The sequence below is a fragment of the Neophocaena asiaeorientalis genome, unplaced genomic scaffold, assembly GCF_003031525.2.
Source record: "Neophocaena asiaeorientalis asiaeorientalis breed wild unplaced genomic scaffold, Neophocaena_asiaeorientalis_V1.1 scaffold30, whole genome shotgun sequence".
NCBI classification, from domain to species: domain Eukaryota; kingdom Metazoa; phylum Chordata; class Mammalia; order Artiodactyla; family Phocoenidae; genus Neophocaena; species Neophocaena asiaeorientalis.
This window is the reverse complement of record NW_020174923.1, coordinates 9,595,527-9,618,836: the sequence shown is the minus strand read 5'-3', so window position 1 is coordinate 9,618,836 and position 23,310 is coordinate 9,595,527. Positions and strand designations below refer to the sequence as shown.

Below are 23,310 nucleotides of genomic sequence, written 5' to 3'. Positions count from 1 at the left end.
GCTGGGCTTGCAGGACTGAGCTTGGCTCCTTCTTGGGGTCTTGGCGGAGAAAGTGCAGAGCAGCAGTTCCCTCCACAAAGCCGCAGTGTTCTCAGCAAAGCCTCCCAGGAGCGGGATGCATTTTTTTCAAATGATTCAGCAGCACGTGAATGGGAAGGGCCCGAGCCCAAGGCTTCGGAGACCGTGACCAAGGCCTCTGGCATGAGATCCTGCTGGGCCCGCAGGGAAAAGGGAGGAAAGGTGGCGGGGCTTGAGTCAGGGGTCCCATCTGGGTCCTGGGGGGTCGGGAGGGCAGCGTGGAAGCTGGCCGGTGAGTGCTGCAGCTTCTCTCTGCATCACCAAGGCGCTCTTAGAGATGCTTCCCTCCTGCTCCCAAGGGGAGCCAAAGCAAAGGGACAGGAAATGGAGATGGGAGAGCTGGTCTCCATGGAGACGGGGCATCCAGTGGACAACGGCTCACGTGTACGTGCTAGAATCTTGAACAGCCCTGGGCAGACCTGGCAGATCCCCAGGTACCGGGCTCATGGGCAGCGTGGACCAGGGCTGGGGCTGTACTGCTGTTTCCTGTTGTCTGTCCTGCACCCGTCACTCTGCCTGCCCCACCCTCAACTCCTGAAAAAACACATCTGCTCTGAGCAGTTGTCATTCCAGGCGTTTTTGACCCTGGCCTGAGTCACGCTGGCCAAGTCTTGCCCTCACACTGGACACCACAGCCCTGCCGCGGACATCTGTTGGCTCCTGGGGTTGGGGAGGTTTGGGGGACCTGGGGGTGGGTCTGGTCTCTCACAGCTGCTCCAGGGATGGAAGAAGCCCTGGGTTCCCTGCATCATCACAGGGCTGTTTTTAATTACTTCATTTCCCTGAAAGCAGCGAATTTGGAGGAGGTCTGCTCCACCCCTGGCTGAACAGGGGCCTGGCATTGAGGCCAGGGAAGGCAGAGCTGAGTGCTTGGGGAGAGCCCCCAGGGCCATGTCCACCATGGGGCAGCTGGAAAGGTGAAGACTGGGTGCACAGTGAGGCCAGAGGGGCAGGTGGGGCTAGATGCTCCCACGGCCTTCTGGGCACCGGGCCAGTGCTGACGCCATGCATTCCTTGTGACATCTCCCAGACTGCTCGGCCACATCCCGTTTCCACGTGCTGTTCTGTAGGGTGGGGGGTGGGGGGGCGTGGCCCCAAAACCTGGGGAGTCCCAGCGGTCTGCAGTCCATGTGAGCACGACCCTCTTTCTAAATCATCATCCACCCGCCCCCTGGCCCTGTAGCTGATGCGGTCTGCCCCCTACCCCAAAGAAGCAGATGCAGCCCATTGCAAAGGCTCACAGTGTCTTTATCATGCTCCCCACAGCCCACTGAGATGGATTAGTTACTTGTAAGCAGTTAGGCATCCCTCAGTAATCCAGAGCAGGGCTCTGAAAAACATGATCACTTCATTACAGCTTTCGTGGGGCAGAGCAGCAGGCTGTGTGTCTGGGGTGTAGACACAGGAAGCGGGGCACCCCTCATTTTCTGACTCTACCCTTAAGGGTTAGTGGTGGCTGGGATGGAGGCACCCCAGTCCACCCTCCACTGGGACTTGGGGCAAGTTCATCAAAATTCAAAGGTTAAGGGGCCTCCGCCAGGTCAACCAGCCATACAGTGTCACTGTGTCCACCCTAAAGGGACAAGAGACTCATCCCAAGAGGCAGCCTCGGGATGTAGCTGCAGGCATTAAGCGAGGACTGTGGTAGCTCTGTGATTTGAGGGTGTAGATGTCTACCCTCGTGCTGTCCCTTCTCTGGAGAGTGTGGACAAGAGTGTGGAACCCTCCAGCCCTCCCCAAGTACCCCAGCAGTGCAGAGCACACCTGGAGAGCTGGAGGTCCGAAGCCTGGCCTGCCTGGAGTAAGTGGGGGCTGGGTCTCGTGTGGGACAAAATCGTTGCTTTCTGAGTTCCTCTGAAATGGTTGGCATGGAGTCTTTCCCAGAGACAAGGAAACGGACCAAGTGACCCTCTACTCTCAAACCAGGGCTCGCGTTCCAGGCACAGCAGCAGAGTGGCCCCCACCCACTCTTGACTGGGGCCAGTAGGGTCTTTGGCAAATGTGCTGGCCAGTCGAAAGCCCCTGACCTCTCCCGCACAGCGGATGGCTTTGAGACCGTGTGTGCCTCACCGGAGGGACCACTGGGCGTTTTCCACGAGGCCGCGATCAAGACTGAAGAGTAGGGCGGCGAGGTCCGTGTTAATGCCTGTCTCGCTGGGCGCCCCTTCCCGATCTGAGCTAGAGGCTGCAGTAGGTGGGCGGGGAGGTGATGGTGGCCTCTGCTGCCGCTGAGGCTCCCTTGCCGCCCTGAGTCAGTGCATACACATAAGGCTCAGATGGTTCAGGGCTTTTTCCCACAGTATGTGGGCCTCTCACTGTTGTGGCCTCTCCTGTTGCGGAGCACAGGCTCCGGACGCGCAGGCTCAGCGGCCATGGCTCACGGGCCCAGCTGCTCCGCGGCATGTGGGATCTTCCCGGACCGGGGCACGAACCCACGTCCCCTGCATCGGCAGGCGGACTCCCAACCACTGTGCCACCAGGGAAGCCCGGTTCAGCGTTTTGACCTTGTATTTAGACTGATGTTTTTCCGAATCCTGGAGATTCCCGCACCTGTTGCAGGCAGACCCGTTATTTTTCCCTGAGCTGGAAGCTCTGCCTGGGCAGGCTCTGGGGTCTGGGGATTCTGGGGTGTTGAGTGTGTTGGTGCGAGGCCGTGAATGTCTAAAAGTCAGAGTCCTGACATCCACAGTTTTACCGTGCTCTGGGGTCGGGAGCCCACGCCGAGCATCGTAGCCCCGTTGGGAAAGGTCCTACAGGATACATTCGTACTTGTAGCATATGGCATTCCTCTGGAGAGAAGTTGGGCCCGTGGGAAGACAGGATAATTCAGTTTATTTCAGTGTGAAATAAATGAACTTCTGACAGGCAGTTCTCTTTCAGGGCCTGGCTCCCCCATAGACTATGTCCTTGGCTTGTTGTTAATTTCCATTGCTTCCCCGATAAGGTCTGCAGACACATGAGGACTGAGATGTTGGCGGGGTGTGGGAGAGACTTAAATCGGCCTGGGCTGGTCGAGTGTGCTGCTCCTCTGGACCAGCCCTGGCCACAGGGTATGCTGGGGACACCCAAGGTTTCCTGCCAGCCTCCTCCCTGTCCCCTCCCCCCAGGGCAGTGGCACAGTCTGGCCTCCGCTGGTTTCGCCTGGGCTGTTGTCATCTCTCGGAGTCTGAACATAGCCTGTGTTCTTTGGATCGTCGTCCGCAACCTTGACTTTCCACCCACCCCGTTCTTTTCCATCCCAAATCTGGCTGGGCGGACTAGGGATTGTTTTTGCAGGCTCCTAGCGGGGGAAGTGACGTCATGTGGTGTCCACAGCCTGAGGGGTGGGGGCAGGGGCTGTGCGGTTGCCTGTGCTTTGAATTAAGTCCACGGCTGTGCATTCCAGTAGCCAACATCTGGCAGTGAATTCATCAGCCAGTGTATCACCCTTGATCTCAAACCCAGATGTTGTGTTAACGGCAGAAGAGAAAGAAGAAAAAATCTGAGCAGCCCGGGGAGAGGCCATCATTTTTGCGTCCAGAGCGGTTAGAACAGGAATCTTTATAAAGACTCTGCCTCCTACTGCTGCCTCTGGTTCCCCAGGGGCAGGATGGTGGAGCAGAGCTGCTCACTCGGGGGGTGGACGGGACCTAGACCGATCCCCCAACCCAGGGCCAAACACCAGGCCCAGCATGCAGTAGGTGTTTGGTAAACATGAGTCCATGCCTCCATTTTAACTTCTTCCCAGATTCTTTGGGTCTCTTTGCTTCTCTCCAGCCCTGTCCTTTAAATGGCCTGGGACTCAAGAGAGGCCCATCCCTCACTTGGAGTGGCCTCCAGTCTGGAGCTCAGGGTTATGCCCATTGCGCTAGGTGCAGGGAACACATTTCTGGAAAGCTCTTCTTGCCTCCTTCTCTGTCCGCCACTGGCAGTTGGAAAGAGCGTGCTTCTTGGTTTTCCTGTCCATCATCTATCTTCATGCCTGGGTTGGATCTCCTCGAAGGCAGGGACTGTTACTGAAGACCTTTCCACACCTTACCCCTTTTTCCCTTTGGGCAACAGGAGGGGGCCCATGCTTTTTGGATTTATACTTAAAAGACAGTCCGACTCGGAACTCTGAGCTTGGCACGGAAGACAGTCTCCACTCTGGCTCATGCCGGGGGCAGAAAGCTGAGGGTCGGGCTGTCTGCAGCCGAGTTGGCTGGGGTCCACTGTGCTGCTGCCCCACCCTCCCTCCCTTGTGGGGCCCCTCAGGTCTCCTATCTGTAACTTGCCTGTGGGAGCCTCTGGCTGTGATCAATTCATCAGCCAGTGCTTTGCCTGTGTCCCCCCACCCCACCCCATGCAGAGTGGTCCTGAGCCCAGATGGTACCTGCTGCCCTGAGCAGCTCAGCGCTGTGGATCCCTCGTACCTACGTGGACAGGTGTGTGCCCAGCATCTCTCTTTTGTGGTTAGAGGGTGTTGACACTTTGGGGAAGGTTTCCATAGAACTGGGCTTTCTTTTCTCTCTTGCTTCACTTTCTTTCCTTCCCTTTCTCTTTTTTTTTTTTTAATTTTTATTTGTTTATTCATTTATTTTTGGCTGCATTGGGTCTTTGTTGCTGCACAAGGGCTTTCTCTATTTGTGGTGAGCAGGGGCTGCTCTTCGATGCAGTGCACAGGCTTCCCACTGCAGTGGTTTCTCTTGTTGCGGAGCACGGGCTCTAGGCGCGCGGGCTTCAGTAGTTGTGGCATGTGGGCTCAGTAGTTGTGGCACACAGGCTTAGTTGCTCCACGGCATGTGGGATCTTCCCGGACAAGGGATCGAACCCGTGTTCCCTGCATTGGCAGGTGGATTCTCAACCACTGCGCCACCAGGGAAGTCCCCGAGGTGCTGTGTTTGTTCTGTCCTGAGCTACACCTGCATTGTGTGTCAGGCACCGCGTCATGTGCCCCCCATCTCTTAGTCCTCCCACACCTTGATGGTGTGCAGATACTGGCGGAGGTGTCTCCATTTCCGAGGCTTCCCCGAGGCTCCACTTCCCTGAGGCTACACAGCAGGGAGGGTCTACAGCAGGATGGAGCCCCTCTGCTGCCCCCTTTCAATTAAGAACTCAGACTGCCTGGGAGCCTTAGGAGCTTTTATAAGAGAAAAATGCATGGACCTTGATGTGTGGAATGGAATGGAGTCTCTTGGCTGTTGGGGAGTAGTTTTTGCTTATTTTCTTTTTTTAATTTTATTGAAGTATAGTTGATTTACAATGTTGCTAATTTCTGCTGTACAGCAAAGTGATTCAGTTATACATATATATATATATATTCTTTCCATTATGATTTATCACAGGAAACGGAATATACTTTCCTGTGTTCTACAGTAGGACCTTGTTGTTTATCCATCCTGTATATAATAGTTTGCATCTGCTAATCCCAACCTCCCAATCCCTCCCCATCTCCCCCTTGGCAACCACAAGTCTGTTCTCTATGTCTGTGAGTCTGTTTCTGTTTCATAGATATGTTCATTTGTGTCGTATTTTAGATTCCACATATAAGTGATATCATATGGTGTTTGTCTTTCTCTGTCTGACTTACCTCGCTTAGTATGATCATCTCTAGGTCTATCCATGTTGCTGCAGATGGCATGATTTCATTCTTTTTATGGCTGAGTAGTACTCCATTGTATATATGTACCACATCTTCTTTATCCATTCAGCTGTCGATGGACATTCAGATTGTTTCCATGTCTTGGCTGTTGTGAATAGTGCTGCTATGAATATAAAGGTGCTTTTATCGTTTGTTTGTTTGTTTTTTTTTTGGCTGCACTGGGTCCTTGTTGCTGCACGTGAGCTTTTCTCTAGTTGCAGCTAGTGGGGGCTTCTCTTCATTGTGGTGCGTGGGCTTCTTATTGGGTGGCTTCTCTTGTGGCAGAGCACAGGCTCTAGGTGCGTGGGCTTCAGTAGTTGTGGCACTCAGGCTCAGTAGTTGTGGCTCATGGGCTCTAGAGCACAGGGTCAGTAGTTGTGGCACATGGGTTTAGTTGCTCCGTGATATGTGGGATCTTCCTGGACCAGGGCTCGAACCCGTGTCCCCTGCATTGACAGGCGGATTCTTAACCACTGTTCCACCAGGGAAGCCCAGGGGTGCTTGTATCTTTTTGAATTATAGTTTTCTCCAGATATATGACCAGGAGTGGGATTGCTCGATCATATGGCAACTCTATTTTTAGTTTTTGGGTTTTTTTGTGGTTTTTTTTTGCGGTATGTGGGCCTCTCACTGTTGTGGCCCCTCCCGTTGCGGAGCACAGGCTCCGGACGAGCAGGCTCAGAGGCCATGGCTCACGGGTCCAGCCGCTCCGCGGCATGTGGGATCCTCCCGGACCGGGGCACGAACCCGTGTCCCCTGCATCGGCAGGTGGACTCTCAACCACTGTGCCACCAGGGAAGCCCTATTTTTAGTTTTTGAGGAATCTCCATACTGTTCTCCATAGTGGCTGCGCCAATTTACATTCCCACCAACAGTGTAGGGGGGTTCCCTTTTCTCCACACCCTCTCCAGCATTTGTTATTTGTAGACTTTTTAATGATGGCCATTCTGACTGACGTGCAGTGGTACCTCATTGTAGTTTTGAGTTTTTGCTTATTTTCTAATGGCCAGCAGTGTGTTTATTGAACACCTATAATGCAGTAAGCATTGTGCGGGGTGCTGGACCTCTGAAAAGCGGTGCCAAAAAGTTCCAAAAAGCATGCAGAATTAGGCGTACCGTAGTGAAATCTGGCAGCATTGCGCCTTTTAGAACTGTCATCTCCTTTGGCTGTTCCTGGTTCATTTGATGTCATGAGCTGAGGGTGATGCCGCGGAAGAGCAAACTTAGGACAGGACTAACCTGATGTTTACTGATTTGCATAAACACCTTTTTGTGCAGCATTGCAATAAGGTATAGATGAGGCAGGTCGTAAGAGGGACCAAGACAAACCTAACCTGTGCTGCCGTCCAAGTATCTCAGGGTCAGCTCAGCAAATAGTGAGCCCTGACTGTTCTGTGGTTAGAGCACAGCTTCTGTCTGTTAGAAGCTCCCAGGGCCCTGAGCAGATGGGTACAGGTGTTTACAGCAGAGTGGATGAGAGTTGTGGAATATACCAAGTGCTACGGGAGGACAGGATTTCCCTGAGGGAAGATGGGGAAGGGCTATTTCAGCTGGGTCTTGAAGGATGAATGGACGTTCTCCAGGCAGAGAGAGGGAGATGGCATTCAAGGCAGAAGAAACTTGCCTGTCTAGAGGTATGGACACCCCTGAGCAGGTTCAGATTCAGGCAGTATTATGGACTGGTGGAACAGCAAGAGTGGGGGACCACCACGGCAGCCGAAATAGTCACTGGCTGGCACCAGGTTGCACAGGGTCTTCTGTTTTAGACGAGGGCGGTGTGCGGCCGAAAAAGATGTTTGAACTGCACGGGACGTGACTGAGAAAAGATAACATGTGCTGGGGAGGGAGGATGGGTGGGGGGTGGGAGGAGACGCTGGGATCAGGTTGACCAGCTACCAAGGGCAAGGCCCTCTGTTCTAGGGTGGCATTTCCTAGATGTGGCTTTGTAGGTTGGGGCCAGGCTCAGCCTGGGAAACAGGAACCTGTGGCCTTGGCCAGTCATGACTCAGCGCCGACAGAAGGAAAAATAAGGATGGGTTTGGGCCTGGGTGGGGCGCTGGGGCTGTGGCGTGGGGCTCTGGTGCCAGGCTGGGATCCAGAGCGCATTTCAGGGGTCCAGGGGGATGGGCACAGATGGGGATCCGCGTGCCTGGGCCTCCCTGCTCTACGGGAAAAGACAGCCCTGCCTGTTGGCTCTGAGATTCCAGCTGCCCATTGGGGAGTGGAGGTGGGAGGTACCTCTGAGCCTGTCTGCTCCTTGTTTCTTTATTTTGCTCACACCCACACTCACGTGACCCTCATCCAGCATGACCCTGAACAGCCGAATCTTGGAGGACAAAGCTGTTGGTTTTTTTTTTGCGGTACACGGGCCTCTCACTGTCGTGGCCTCTCCCGTTGCGGAGCACAGGCTCCAGACGCGCAGGCTCAGCGGCCATGGCTCACGGGCCCAGCCGCTCCGCGGCATGTGGGATCCTCCCGGACCGGGGCACGAACCCACGTCCCCTGCGTTGGCAGGCGGACTCTCAACCGCTGCGCCAGGGAAGCCCAGGACAAAGCTTTTAAAGCCATTAAAACAGGCCGTGCCACCAGCTGATAAGCCTCGAAATGAAAACAGGGAGGGCTCTGCCCAAGTGACAGGGTGAACTGCTGCTCCGCGCCCCGTCAGGTTATGGGTTGGAGCAGAGTCTTGGCTTAATTGCTACTAGGAAGCCCTGGGGTGCATGGCTCTCGAGCAGCCTCAGGCCCCAGGGAACATTCCGGAACCTTCCAAGCCTGATCTCTTCCCCTCTTCTTCATCTCGCGTCACGTTCCAGGATCATCCTTCTTTCTGTTTGGCCTTTTTCCTCGGCATCTGTCCCTTATGTCTGCTAGAGTCGCTCTTGAATGTCTCCTCCCCCCATTCAACAGTTAAAATGTTCAACTCCCTCTGCCGTGCCTCTGATAGAATATGTGTTATTACAGAGAATCATCCCTGCGACATCTCTCAGGGACACGTTGAGGACAGATTAGGAGGCTGACGAGATAGACCTTTTAGATGGAAGACCCCCAACCTAAATGTGATGGGGCCCCTCTTAGGTAGGTAACTCCCCCTCAGCCTTCAGCCCAAGAGAGCCTGATTGCCAGTTGGCTATGGGGGGTGGGGACTCTCACCATCCTTAACTGAGTGATCAGGACTGCAGACCAGTCAGTGTGCTTATCTGCTTCCCCAGCCGCACATACACGCACACTGGGGAGAAAGAGGAAAAGCCCCAGAGTACTCAAGCGTGACATCAACAGCGAGCTGTTGTTCAAATCAGTGACGGCCCCAGCAGCCCCCTGTCGTGAGGGACGAGAGCTTCTGCCCTGGCGCCCTGTCGACAGAGGGCTCTAGCTTCACTCCTGGTCTCCCCCTCGGGATGGAGTCCGATGCTGTACCCAGGGCTGGGGTCATCTTGCCCCTCACCTCCCACCTCCCTGCTGCCCCTTGCCCCCTCCTTAGAGCCAGGGCCGTCTTTCGGGGACTCTGCTCACCTCTCTGTCTTTGTTTTGCAGTGATCAGGGCCAAAGCCGTCAGCGAGAAGGAGGTGGACTCCGGGAATGACATCTACGGCAACCCCATCAAACGGATTCAGTATGAGATCAAGCAAATAAAGGTAATGGCCACTGTCCCTGCGTTGCTCCATTGGGCAGAGCTGTGGGAGCTTTGGGAGCAGGGCCGGGGACCGGGCGGGGCTGGCCCACCATCTCACTGCACCACTGGGTCCCTAGGACTCGGTCCAGCCACCTCCGAGGCAGACAGCTAGGAACAAGGGCGTCAAGCCACAAGTGGATCTGATTTTCCTTAATCCGTAAATGCTGAGAAGTGGTGTGGGCGTGGTCTGTTTCCACCAGCTAGGTTATTTCAGAAATGCGTCATCTTCATGAGCCTCAGCCTTAAGTTACCAAGTTCACAGCATCTGTGGAGAGTTCTGTGAGTGCCTCTTCACCTCTCCATGGCGGGTTCAGAGGCAGTGGGAACTTGGCTGTCGCCTCTGGGAGCCCACGACCAATGTGAGAGCGGGTGACCTAATTCCCCCGAACTGCGGGTGGACTCTAGTCTTGTGTGGTTAGCTTTATGTTCTAAGAGGAGGGGGGATTTGGACAGAGGAGGACTCCTGTGGACAGGTGTGCTGGGACAACTTCCTGAGAGAGGGGAATTGAGAAAGAAATGGACATGGCAGCCTGGCCGGTGAAGGAGAAGATGCTTCGCCGGGGGAGGGGAGGGACAGGAGGCATTGGGGGCTGCAGACCGAGGGGGTGGTGGCATTTGTTAGGTTTTCAGAATGGTGGTTGTGTTCGAGGTCATATGGCAAGGAGCCCATATTTGGGAGGGAGGGAGAGAGGGGAGGACGTGGGCGGGAGGTTGGGAAGACAGGACCAGTGCTGATGGAAGGTTATTGTTGACAATAACTAACTTGGTCTACAAGAGGGAAGAAGATTCTAGACTCCAGCTGGAGGAACAGCTTTTCAACCTGGTTAGTAGTTGTGGCCATCCATATTTAATTTTGTTACAAAAATTAAAAATAGAACATAAATGTTACCAGAAGGTCAAAGAAATGCTTAATCATTGTGCCTATGTCATTTAAAGAGGTGACCCAGTGCCTACATCTCTACTTATGAAGCGGGAAGGACAGTTATCTCTGCTCTCACGCCTCGTTGAGGGGTCGTGAAAAGGCAGGTGTTGACAGCAAGGAAGCACTTTCAGCCCTTTGGTGACAGACGTCATTGATAACCTTTCTTGGCATGAGTTGGGGTGTAGCTCTTGCAAAGCGGGTTTGTCGTGACATTGGGATGACCCTGTTCCATTTGAGTTTGCTTGTTGAAACTCTTCCCCACAAAACCAAACAACGCTATTAATCTCATTTTAGCCACAGCGAGAGTCCTGATGCAGTTCGTGTGGAATCGTGGAGCCCGCGTGTCTGTGATCTACAGCCGTGTTTAGGCTCCTCTGTTGTGTGGTCCTGGTGCATGCGTGCGCTCCCCTTTCCGTTACCCCCACCCCCGCTCACCCGGCTTCCAGCAGCCTGCACCCCCAAAACTCGCGTGGAGGGCAGTTCTCAGTCCACACTCAGGCCACCGCCTGTCACTGTCCCCGATGGGGCCGCAGGAGCTCCCTGGCTGTGGCTTTCTCAATTCCTGCCCAGGCACTGGAACAATGCACCCCTTCACCTGGGCAGCAGGTCTGTTCCCAAGAGGCTGTAAGAAAATCACAAGCTGAAAAGTCAAACTCCACTTGCCCAAGGAGTTACATCCTAATTGAGAGGCGCCTCTCTGCTCTGGTCCCCGTCAGGTAGCCAGTGCGTAAAATTCCTGGAAATACACAAAGTGGTGATACTCCATGATGGGTCAGAATCACCTGGAGATACATAAGCCCCTTCCCAGGGATTCTGAGATGACCTCACAGGTGGTAGGGAGAGCAGGTGTGTTATCTGAGGCAGGTCCTTCTGGATGACAGTCTCATGCCCAGCCTGGTGACAACTGCCACACTAAGAAGTAAATCAGTGGCTCCAGGGAATCCTGTGTGTTAGGAATGGTCGTCTTCTGATCTGTCTCACTGGTACCTCTCCATCCCCTTTTCCGTGTTGGCAGTACCACGGGTGCAGGTCGGGGCGCCCCGCCGTGTTCGGGATGGGAACGTGGCTATGCCGCCCAATTCGTTTACATTTCCCATCCTCTTCTTTGCAGATGTTCAAGGGACCTGACAAGGACATAGAGTTCATCTACACGGCCCCCTCCTCCGCAGTGTGCGGGGTCTCGCTGGACATTGGAGGAAAGAAGGAGTATCTCATTGCAGGTGTGTATGTGGATATGGGCATGGAACGTTCCTAGGGACCGTCCAGGGGTGGGGAGGCAGGGCGGCTCAAAGTGGAACAGAGCCCTGACGATACACACAGTGCTCTTCAGAAGTCTCGGGGATTCCCTGCCTAATTCCCGTCAGAGAATCAGTGAATTTTCTTCTGTCCTAGACATTCCCCTTGTTAGAATGGTGGAACCAATGTGACTTGAGGGGAAGGAACAAAGTAAACCGGTATTCATAGGAAATTTGAGGTCAGGTGCACGCAAAGAGGTGAGATGCTGGAAGTGCTCAAGCCTGGACAGGACGCGGGGAAGGAGAGTTGAGACCTCATTTGAAATCTCTTGATATTATTACGCTCTCTACTCACCTGCTGCTTTGTCCATCGTATCCCTCTTTTTTTACTGTGATAAAATATATATAACGTAAAAGTTACCATTTTAGCCATTCTTAGGTGTACAGTCCAGTGGCATGAAGCACGCTCACATTGTTGTACAACCATCACCCCCATCCGCCTCCAGAACCTTCATCTTCCCAAACTGAGACTCCATGCCTGTTAAACTCCACCCCCCCGCCCCAGCCCTGGCAGTCTCCATTCTGCTTCCGGTCTCGGTGAATCTGACTCCTCTAGGGACCTCGTAAAAGTGGAATCCTACAGCGTTTGCCCTTTTGTGATGGGCTGATTTCACTGAGCATAATGTTCTCAGGGGTCAGCCACGTTGCAGCAAATGTCAGAATTGCCTCCTTTTTTAAGGCTGAATGATACTCTGTTGTATGGATAGACCACATTCTGTTTATCGTTGCATCTCTTTTAAAAATTATACTCTTTTATTCTTACATAAAATGATTTCCCTTTACTTCTTTCTACTGCCTCCTCTGCCCACCCACCTAGGCTTCCCCCCAGAGTCCAGAGCAGGTGTCCTCATAACCGGCGCTATTGACATTTGAGACCAGATCATTCTTTGTTGGGGGGCTTTTCCTATGCATGTAGGACATTTAGCTACATCCCTGGCTTCCACCCACTGATTGCTGTAACATCCTCCCCCCAGTCGTGGGGTCTCCGACATCACCAGATGTTCCTGGGGCGGGGGCAGAATCACCCCGAGTTGAGACCCCCCTGGTCTAACAGAACCTCCAGTGATGCCGTAAATGCTGTATGCCTGTGCTGTCTGGTATGGCCGCCATGAGCCACACGTGGCTGCCGAGCGCTTGAGCTGGGGCTGGTGCAACTGAGGGGCTGGGGCTTTCATTTTACTTCATTGCAGTTGATTTAAATGTAAATGTGAACAGCCGCCTGCAGCTGGTGGCCCCTAGACTGGCCGGGGCTGTCTGGGTCAGCCAAGGAACCTCACTGCCCTCTTCTAGGGAAAGTAGGAGTCAGATCACAAACTTAAGGAAAAAGAAGAGACAGGACACCTCCCCTAGACCGACATCCTATTTTGTTCCCCAAATCCCAATTTAATCATAAAATTAATTCCAAATCCAAATCTCCATGATTTGGGGGATTTTCTTCCATCCCGGTTATTCACACATTTCAATACATGTTTAGCGGGTGCCCACTAGGTACCTAGCTCTGTGCTCGGCATGGCAGGAGGTTCAGGAAGAGAGATCCTGGGGCCCTGCTGTCAGGAAGCCCATGTTCCCACCCCGGGGGGACAGGAGAAGAAGTTAAAGTAAGATAAGTTTCACACGTGGGGAAATGTGAATAGTGAGTGAATGCTTAAAAGGTATAAAGAGGCAGAGACCCTAGCAGGTGCCAGGACCCAGAAGATGTAGTGTCGGGAGAAGGTACTGACCTTGGCCGTGCGAGGGCGGCGCTGCAGGGAGGGAGGTGCAGCGGGGCCAAGGAGGCTTCTGGAATCTCTCCTTGGACAAGTACCTCCCTCCCTTCCACAAAATGCTCACATCCAGCAGCACCTGCTTCTGTGAGTTTCTTTGTCAGTACCTCAAGACTTTTGTCCCTCTCCTTGGGGATAATGGGAGATTTTTTTCCTTCCTTTATAGGCCCTTCTGAACTTCCTAAATGTTTTATTTTGAGCACCTATTATTTTTTAACATCTTTATTGAGATATAATTCACACAGCATACAATTCACCCATTTAAAGTGTATAATTCAAGGGTCTGGCTGTATTTGCAGAGGTGTGCAGCCATCAGCACAGTCAAAAAGAAACCCTATACCTTCTAGCTATTACCTTCCTAACCCCCAGTCTCCCCTGAGCCCAGCTCACAGCAACCGCTAATCTTTCTTTGTAGATTTCTTTACTCTGGACTTTCTTATGAATGGAATCATGTAACATATGGTCCTTTGTGTCTGGCTTCTTTCAGCATAATGTTTTTTAAAGTTTTTAATGTTTTTAATGTTTTGTTCATGTTGTAACATGTATCAGAACTTCACTCCTTTTTATGGCCGAATAATATTCCACTGGATGGATGTACTGCATTTTGCCTATCCATTCAGCATTTCTCCTATCCATTCAGCATTTCACTGGGGTTGTTTCTGCCTTTTGTCTATTACGAGCAATGCTGCTCTGAACACGTGTGTGCAAGTTTTTGCCTGGACGTGTGTTTTCATTTCTCTTGGGTAGATACTTAGGAGTGGAACTGCAGGACCTACGGTGACTCTGTGTTTCACCATTTGAGGAGCTGACAGACTGTTTTACAGAACAGCTGCACCATTTCACATTTGCAGTGTCTACTGTTTTTACAGTAGGAAAGATAATATCAAACGGAGAGAAGCGGATGAGGACAAAATCACAATGCAGAGAGCTGACAACCTGACTGTGACATCACAGTAGCACAGGAAATGGCACTGGCGGAGACACACCTGGTTCAGCGACCTTATTGCCCTAGCAAATCAAAAGGCTTCTAATTTTCTGTGTCCTTTTTTTGTCCTTGTCTCTAACACCCTTTAAAATGAGAGCCTCAGCCGTCCTGCTGAGTCTCCACACTGCCCTCTAAGGGCTGTCTGGCCAAACTGCAGAGCTGCCGAAGCCCTTATTCAAGGAGGGAGAGCCTGCATCCTGTGGTGGGCGGCTCCTGGTGGAAAAGCGACCTCAGTGTGGGCTAGGACCTGCTTCCAGACATGCCCAGCTGAATCCTTACCCACGCTGAGGCTCTGTCTTAAAGGCCTCTACATCAGGCTTCACCAGCTCCCTGTTAATAGAAATAGGAGTGCCCTTTTCCTGGCACTGACGTTCTGCAAATGCTTTCCATGTGGGTTCCATTTAATCCTCACTACCCCCTATTATCCCCATTTTACAGATGAGGAAAACTGAGGAGTAGAGGCTGGAGCCGTGTTCCCAGGTCCCGTGGTGTGTGCCTGAACCCACTTTCACTTTCAAGCCGATCGTTAAACTTCGGTTGATGTCATGGCGGTAGCTTGAAATTGGCCAGAGGGGGAGTATTTACGCCACAGAATTAGGGCAAACGCTACACACCAGAGCTTTTCCTCCCAGGAGAGCTGCTGGTCAGGCGTTTCTCAGCACACCCCTGACAGCGTCACACTGCCGGGGAGTGGTGCAATGGTGCAGCCAGAATTTAGACCCTGGTCCGCCTGACCCCTGGGTCTGTTACACTCTGCTTCTTCCATCATTGGTCCAGGTTTAGAAGTCTCACTGCCCCAGCGCCTAACCCAGCAGTCCTTCACATGCACTGCTCGTTGGAATTCCACAGGGAGTTTGCAAAAATCCTGATGCCCAGGCGGCACCCCAGACCAATTCAAGCAGAATCTCCAGGGGTGGGGCCCCGGCATCAGCATTTGTAAAGCTCCCTAGGAGAGTCCAGTGTGCAGCCAGGACTGAGAACCTGCCCTCCTCTGGGTCAAGGCAGACCTTGTGTTCCAGAGGTGCCAAATAGCCAGTCTGCACACACTCAGGAGAGCTGAGCCCCGGCAGCCATGGTTGGTCACCTCCCTCGAGGTCAGTAGCCTCTGGACATTATTTCATATCCTGGGGCCCTTCTCAGTCAATCAGACCTGCCTCTTGCCCCGAGATTCTGAGGAGCGGGGCACCGCCCTTTATTCCACGAGATGGGTGGTCCAGACCGTGGGGCCCTTTGGCCGGATCCTGGGGCAGCCTGGGGAGATGGCTTATGTCCAGCAGTCAGGAGCCCCAGCAGTGTCTCCGTGGAGCGTGGGGCTTGGGTCCTGCCCCGTTCCGCTTACCCCGAGGGTGCAAGGAAACCGCAGGGCTGCTTAGCAGGTGGGTCCAGGACAAGAGTGGAGGTCCACGTGGTGGCCGCGTGGTGATTGTTTTGCTGGTGGTTGCTTTTATTTCTTTTGGGGGATGTGGAGGGAAAATCAGTTGTGCTCAGACCCTTTTCTGAAAGGGAAAGACTTCGTGTCCAAAGGGAGCGTTGCGAGTCAAATGCAGAAAGCCTCATAATTTCGAGCCACTCGTGGTAACGTTGATATTTTTCCCACGTGGAAGCTCAGCCGTTCATATGTGCTATGTAACATGTAACATGTATGTGACCTGTGCTGCTCCTACCACAGGCCCTTTCAGTTGTCCCCAGGCTGAATGAGAAGACAGTTATACAAGTCACTGCCACACACATTTCAGAAGCTTGCTACACATGAAACCATCCAAATTGTAGCTCCACTTAAAATAAAAATTAAAAACACTTGAAGAGGAATTCATGCGGTGACTGTGTGCCTATCATCTTGACTACCTCACATTTAGTATTGGAAGCAAGCAAGTGACATGGGACACATTTTAGTTCCCTAACTGGCCGTGGAACATAAGATTAATAAAAGGCACTTCCACTGGCGGCTGACTCACCCCATTACAGAGGGACCTCTCTGATCTGACTTCCTTCCCTGGCTCAGCGAGACAGCTCTGGAACAAATCTGTTTAATTTCTAAAGAACAGACTCTAGATCTTGTTTTCCTGGAGTTGGAATGGGCTAACCAAGAATCACGGGGCACAGTAAACCACTCAGCCAGCGCTGGCTGCAGCCCCACGAGTGACCACATAGCCTGGGGCAGCCCACCTCCTCCTGGGTTGATGACTCAACTTCACATGTTGAGTTGGCTCCGTGAGACGCTTGTGTTCAGGAACTGTTATGGAATCGGCCCCGTAATTACCTCTACTGAACGGGGTCGCCTTTTAACATTCTGAGATGCTACACCATTTACACGTGACAGTTAAAGCTCATGTGAGCCCAGTAACTGGGACCACTGAAACTATACAATTTCCATTTCATCTCTATGCCCTGCCTTTGTCTGTTCTCTGTGGAAGTTTGAATTGGTGGTGAAAAGATGAAAGAGGAAGACGGCAAGAAAAAGATAATGAAGCACATTGTTAGAACAGATACCCACGCCATCGTCAGCAGACTTTTATTGAGCCATTACTATGTGCAGGGAACTATGGATAAAAAAGGATTAAGACGCAACCCTTACCCTTCATGTTTATGAGCTGGTTAAGGAACAAGATACGTAAGAAAGGCAAAGAACAATGTGAAGTGGGATATTGGTGCCCGTCACCAGACACAGTGGAAGTTGCTCCGGAAGTCTGGAGGGAGAGACCAGACTGAGTACTCAGCCTGCCTCTGATGAATGACCAGGCTGGGCAAGGTAGTAAATGCCAGAAGAAACCAGGCTGTGGGAAGGAGTTACTTGCCTTCTGTCCATTTTGCTCCTCATCTATTCTGAACTCATAGAAAATAGCTACAGACCTAGAAAAAAAATAGCTATTTTTGAAGTTTAAGGCCACCCAGACGTATATTTTTTTAGTTATTCGGGTCAGAATGAATGCTGCAGTAGTCATTCTGCTCCTTGATCCCTTTCTTTACCTGGAATGTCATACAACTCTAAACAGATACAAAGAAAAACAGAGTTCCTGAAGCTAAGAGGCGTGTTTAAAGAAGAAGTAAGAGCGTGAGAATTCATACCTGGGGACTGCTTCCTGCCACCTGCCCAGCAAAGGATGGGCAGGTGGCAAAGGATGTCACTGGTGCCGCTCGCAGCCTCAGGCAGCCCATCTCATCTTTCCCCTGGCAATAGATTTCTGTTTTACTTCCTCCCGACAGGGCACGGTTGACGACAAGCTGCATCAGTGCTTCGCTGAGCTATGTTTCTATTAGCAGATTGTCTGTGGCCAGGGCTATGCCTGAGATCATTAAGTCGGGTGCACTGCAGCTTTGTCAAGCCGAGGTGCTCAGGGTGCAGCCCGGGGCTTCTGTATGCCTCTGAGGGAGTCGCGTGTCGCTCTCTGCCAGGTTCTGGTGTCATCACTGGACATCTGTGCCTCTTGACAAGGTGCCATTGTAGCAGGAGGGACAAGATTTTAGACGACCTCCCTGGTCCTCGTTAGGTTCTTGTCAGTCACCAGAATGCACTGGCTTGTCTTTTTCTCCTGCTCAGCTAATGCCCGGGCTGTCACCAATGAAAACTCTTCACAAAAGGAGGAAGGGGGCTGAGTCAGGAGCCTAAGGTACCAACAGCGTCTCATCATCCCCAATAAAAGGAATTCAGGGCAGATTTCTGACTTTATAAAATTCTGTTTTTACTGTTCATAACGGAACAACCCAGAATTACAAGTTCAACATCAAATGGAGGAAATGCTTAGGAATAAATATTTGGTGGAAAAAAACCAGGAAACAATACAATCTACGTACAACATGATTTTCTGTGTGTGAATACGTGTGCATAAAAGAATATTGGAAGGAAATGCATCAAAATTTAGCTCTAGGTAATGAAAAGAGAGAAGTTTCTAAAAATTATTTCCTACCGGACGTCCCTGGTGGCGCAGTGGTTAAGAATCCACCTGCCAGTGCAGGGGACACGGGTTCGAGCCCTGGTCCGGGAAGATCCCGCATGCCGTGGAGCAACTAAGCCCACATGCCACAACTACGGAGCCTGCGCTCTAGAGCCCGTGAGACACAACTACTGAGCCTGCGTGCTGCAGCTACTGAAGCCCGCGTGCCTAGAGCCTGTGCTCTGCAACAAGAGAAGCCACCACAATGAGGAGCCCGCGCACCGCAACGAAGACCCAACACAGCCATAAATTAATTAATTAATTAAAAAAATTATTTCCTACCTTTTCTAAGTTTTCTACAGTGAGCTTGCATTCTCTTTAGACTCAGAATAAATATTCCACGGTGTATGAGTGTGGTCGGGTTGCTATAACAAAAACCACAGACTGGTTAAACAACAGAAATTTATTTTCTCACAATTCTGGGGTCTGGAAGTCCAAGATCAAGGTGTTGGCAGGGTTGGTTTCTCTGAGGCCTCCCTCTGTGGCTTGTGGATGGCCACTTTCTCCCTGTGTCCCCACATGGCCGTCCCTCTTTGTCGGTCTGTGTCTAATCTCGGCGCCAGTCCTATTGGATTAGGGTTCACCCTGACGACCTCATTTTAATCAATTCTTGAAAGGCCTTCTTTCCTAATTCAGTCACATCCTGACGTGCTAGGGCTAAGGGCTTCAACATCTGAATTTTGGAGGGGACACGGCTGAGCCCACAGCACACGGTACTGTCAGAACTGACCCTCCCTGTGCCCAAGCCGCATCCAAATGCAGGAGAAGGATGAGAACCCAGAACTTGTCCTGAGCTTGGTGACCCCTGTCTACTCAGGAAAGGCCGAGGGGAATGGCAAGATGCACATCACCCTCTGCGACTTCATCGTGCCCTGGGACACCCTGAGCACCACCCAGAAGAAGAGCCTGAACCACAGGTACCAGATGGGCTGTGAGTGCAAGGTAAGCCGCCACTACCTCCTCCCACACTTCGCCTCATCACCACCTCCTCCAGGTGGGTGGACTGCTGGGATTTGATCCCTGGCTTTCCTGGGCCTCTCAGTCCTCGGGGTCCCAACTTAGGCCAGGGCTCTGGGGAGGTGTGGCCTACCCACAAGTGAGGATGTCCAGCCAGGGACATTTGGGAGGTGAGGGGAATCTGACCATGTGGCCTGTAGCTTCTAGGAAGGAAGCCTTCTAGGAGGAGGAGTTTCGTGGGGAGAACATGGTCCTAGGAGTATCTTTCTACAAGTGTACAAGGGCAGAGAATTGTGTGCCTTGTGAAAGAGTGTCCCAGGTGCTACGCTTTTGCCAACATACCAGCCATTTCCATGCATGGGTCCGTGTAAATGTGGGGTCTGTGTGCTGAAGCCCCAGCCCCTCTTCTTAAAAGCGGCCCAGAGGTCGCACCAAACACAGTTACAGCGGCGCTAATGCTTAGAAGCGGCCATAGAAGGTGAGATCTCCTCCACGGCCCGCAGGCTCCCATCCTGTTGTCTCCTGACACATCAGCACTGCCCCTCCCCCAGCCCCAGCACAGGATGCGAGTCTGGGTCCAGAAGATGCTGGCCCAGCGCAGCCCTGTGCGAGGCTGCAGGGATTGGCCTCTGCCGGTTGGCGCCGCTTGTGCCGCCCTCCTGCCCATCCTGGTAGATGGGCCCTCCTGTCCTTAGCTCGTTCAGAACGTGAATTCCGACCTACAGCTACACGTAGGTCCAGCGAACTCCTCTGTGCCTAACATGAAGTAAAGACGCAAGTTCCTCCTTTTTCTTTGCTCGGCCTGGAGGTGTTCACCTTCCTGTGAACTCAGGTTCTTTTGCCAAAATGCTACTTGCCGATCCCCTCTAAACCCACGCGTGCTTGGGAGCAAGACAGCGTCCTTTTAATCTGATTTGAACCTATCCAGTAGCTTCAAGACCCTTTATTATTGTTATACTCCCAGGAGGGCAGGGCTGAGCTGAAGCTAGTTTGTCATCCTCAGAGAAGGTAGACCAGATGGCCCAAAGTGGAGGAGCGTTCGCAGCAGCTGGGGGTGCAGAGACGGTGTACTGTCCTGCCTTGGACAGGCTGCCTACCACCATTCGGAGAGTACGGGGCTCAGGAGAGGCTACTGATGGAGCAGGTTGGACTCCAGTCCCAGCTCCCTCCCTTCCTGGTGCACTCACTTGGTCATTCATTCTGCAAACTGCCCTTTAGCACCTTCGCCAGGTGCAATGCCAGGTTCTGGAGATGCCCCCGTGAGTGGCCTTGGTCCCTGACTGAATCCACCTCTGCGTCCCCCTTCTTAGATCACGCGCTGCCCCATGATCCCGTGCTACATCTCCTCTCCGGACGAGTGCCTCTGGATGGACTGGGTCACGGAGAAGAGCATCAACGGGCACCAGGCCAAGTTCTTCGCCTGCATCAAGAGAAGCGACGGCTCCTGTGCGTGGTACCGTGGAGCGGCACCCCCCAAGCAGGAGTTTCTGGACATCGAGGACCCGTAAGCAGGCCACCAGCACCCCTGTGGCCAATTGAAAGCCTCCAAGAGTTCAGACTGGTCCAGCTCCGACATCCCTTCCTGGAAACAGCATGAATAAAACAGTCATCCAAGTGGGTCTAAATTAATGTGATTCTCCTCCCCACCCCCGTCTTCCTTTTCAACATCGCTGTGGGTCTGGAGGCAGAGGTGGGTCCCATACCCCACCCGCCAGCCTGGACACTGCACAACTCGGTCTCCCATCCTTGAGCGCGGGCAGGGGCAGGACGCTCGGGCTTCCCTCCCAGGCGCAGCCTTGGCACTGTCACAAACGCTGAGCAGGCAGCACTTAAGGGTCCCCCAGCCTGGTCAGGGCAGAGCCTGGAAGTGTGCATTTTGCAGAAACTTTTGAGGGTCGTTGCCAGACTGTGTAGCAGGCCTACCAGGTCCCTTTCCTCTTGAGAGGGGCATGTCCCTCAGTTCCTGCAGCTTCCACCTCTGGCCCTAGGGTGGCAGCCCCTGCCCCTTGTAAGTGCCCTGTACCCCCGCAGACTCCCCCATGCCCACCACGGACTCCCAGTACCTGTGACTTCTGTGTGTCTGGGAGCAGCCCTGGACCGGTGGCTTGCTCTTGATGGAGCCCCAGTTAATCGTATTAACCTGCAGAATTCCATCGGGAGCCTCCCTCCCAGACCTTCGTAGCGATGCAGGGACAAGGAGCTTCAGCTCCAGCCAAGTCCTTTGATTCCCATCCCGGGCCCCCAACACACACCCCAGCCCTTGGCGGAACCTGCCACGTTCAGCCCTGGGGCAGACATTTGCGGGGGCGGGGCTTGGCCGCCCTTGCAGTTCCTTACTGAGCTTCTGAGGCCCCTCGCTCCCTGCTTCTCTTTCTGGCCTCCGGCATCTAGGTGGAGGGGCACGAATTTGCTTGGCGAGGGGTTGTGTGTGGCTGGTGGCATGAGCTGGCTGTGCCGTCTGCACATCCTGAGGACATCAAAAGCTGGGTCCCGCTCTGTCCCCCAACACGCCTCAGAGGCCCCCAAGCAGGTGCCAGAGGTTTAGAGTATGACCTCCCTCAAAGACTGACTGTCACTGTGCCATGCGGGGGGTTCCCGAGAGTGAAGTTAACGAAGCGTAGAATGATGTCCTCCCCAGGGAAGGGCGGATTTTGGAGGGAGGTGGCGTCAGTAAAATTCTCATTGCTTTCTGGGCCTCCAGGACTCTGTGGCCAGCTTTAAGAGACGTTCTTCTAAAGATGAATTTTTAGAGAATATGTGAACCCAAATTACAGGTGTACCCACCTCTGCTTATATGTCTTGTATTACGAAGATCTCTCGGTTAAGAAAGTTCATAGGGACCTAGGGAACCTATCTGTTCCCTAAAGGTGGTTTCCTGATGCCAGTAAACTGGGAGTTAGCAGAGGCAGAAATTTCCCAGCAACAGTAAAGATAATCTCCTTTTTCTTCCCACTTGTGTTCTAAAGATAAACTGTTCTGAGTTTATCATGTACGCTATATGCAAACACACACAGTGAAACTGAAGTCTGTCAGCCTGGGAGTGGTCCTTCTGCAGAATTCTTCCAAAGTCATCTTCTAAGCCTGCTCTATTCTGCGGTGACCCCAAAGCACCTGTAGGACTCCTGACCTCCCCCACCAGTGGCATGCAGCCCCCATGCCTACCCGGGACCTGGTCAGCACAGATTTTGATGACTCCCTTTCTAGGGCAGACTAGGGGACTCTCCAGGAATCTGGCCCGCTCCAAGGGCGTCTTCATGCTGTACAGTGATAGAAAGTTTGTAAGATGTCATGATGGACCAGTCCTTGTGATTTCAGTATATACGAGAACACCAGACCCTCCAATCAGTATAACACCCCACCCCCGTCTGCTTCCTGTACGGTGTTATCATATGTAACATTTACTCCTGTTTCTGCTGATTTTTTTTAAATGTGTTGGTTTGTTTCTGACATCAGTTGTAATCATTCCTGTGCTGTATTTTTTATTACCCTTGGTAGGGGTTAGACTCGCACCTTTTTTTTTCAAAGGTTTCTGCATCGTGGGAGCAGTGGACCCAGAGTGGAAATGGCGCGGTTAGCTAGCCTATGATGGTGATTCCTTCAGACCTTTTCTTCAGTTCCTTGAGTATCGTTGATTTTCCGTCTCCCATCTTTTGTTCTCCAGTTCCAATTATTACGAAGCAAAGAATCTTTGAGTAGGTTGGTTCTGAAAGATGGCCTTTATGTTCAGTCTACGCACATCCGTCTTGTAGCCATGCTGAGCAGAAAAAAAAAAAGTCAAGATGAAGTACCTGGTGGTGACCGAGAGAAGCCACTCAGATACCCTCAAGGGTAAATAATTGCCCTATATATATAGTTTAAGAAGGCTCCATTCAGCATTGTTTAATTTATATGTTATGTTCTAAGCACTGCTCTTTCCTCCCTCTATACTTGTCTTCTGCAAGCAACTCAAAATATTTAAAATAAAGTTTACATTGTAGTTATTTCCAAATCTTGGCTTGATAAGTATTAAGAAATATCGGACTTGCCGCCGTAATTTAAAGCTTTGTTGATCTTGTTCGTTTTTGTTTGGATTTTTTTGTTCTTTTTTTTTTTTTTTTTTCTTTTGGGGC

The 23,310-nt window shown here is 52.3% G+C and overlaps 1 protein-coding gene across 2 annotated transcripts in view; it reads left to right on the top strand.

Annotated features, from left to right (window-relative positions):
• Positions 1 to 20,819, top strand: part of TIMP2 (TIMP metallopeptidase inhibitor 2) — a 24,960-nt gene extending 4,141 nt beyond the window's left edge. The window contains exons 1-5 of one of the 2 annotated variants that reach the window (XM_024760785.1): positions 8,722 to 8,752; positions 9,209 to 9,309; positions 11,381 to 11,489; positions 19,062 to 19,186; positions 20,512 to 20,819. In XM_024760785.1, coding sequence (XP_024616553.1) covers positions 8,737 to 8,752; positions 9,209 to 9,309; positions 11,381 to 11,489; positions 19,062 to 19,186; positions 20,512 to 20,709 — 549 coding nt within the window. In that variant the 5' untranslated portion in view covers positions 8,722 to 8,736 and the 3' untranslated portion in view covers positions 20,710 to 20,819. Of the gene's footprint in view, positions 1 to 8,721; positions 8,753 to 9,208; positions 9,310 to 11,380; positions 11,490 to 19,061; positions 19,187 to 20,511 lie in introns of those variants that run through there. The other variant, XM_024760786.1, reaches the window with a different exon arrangement.
• Positions 20,820 to 23,310: the final 2,491 nt, after the last annotated feature.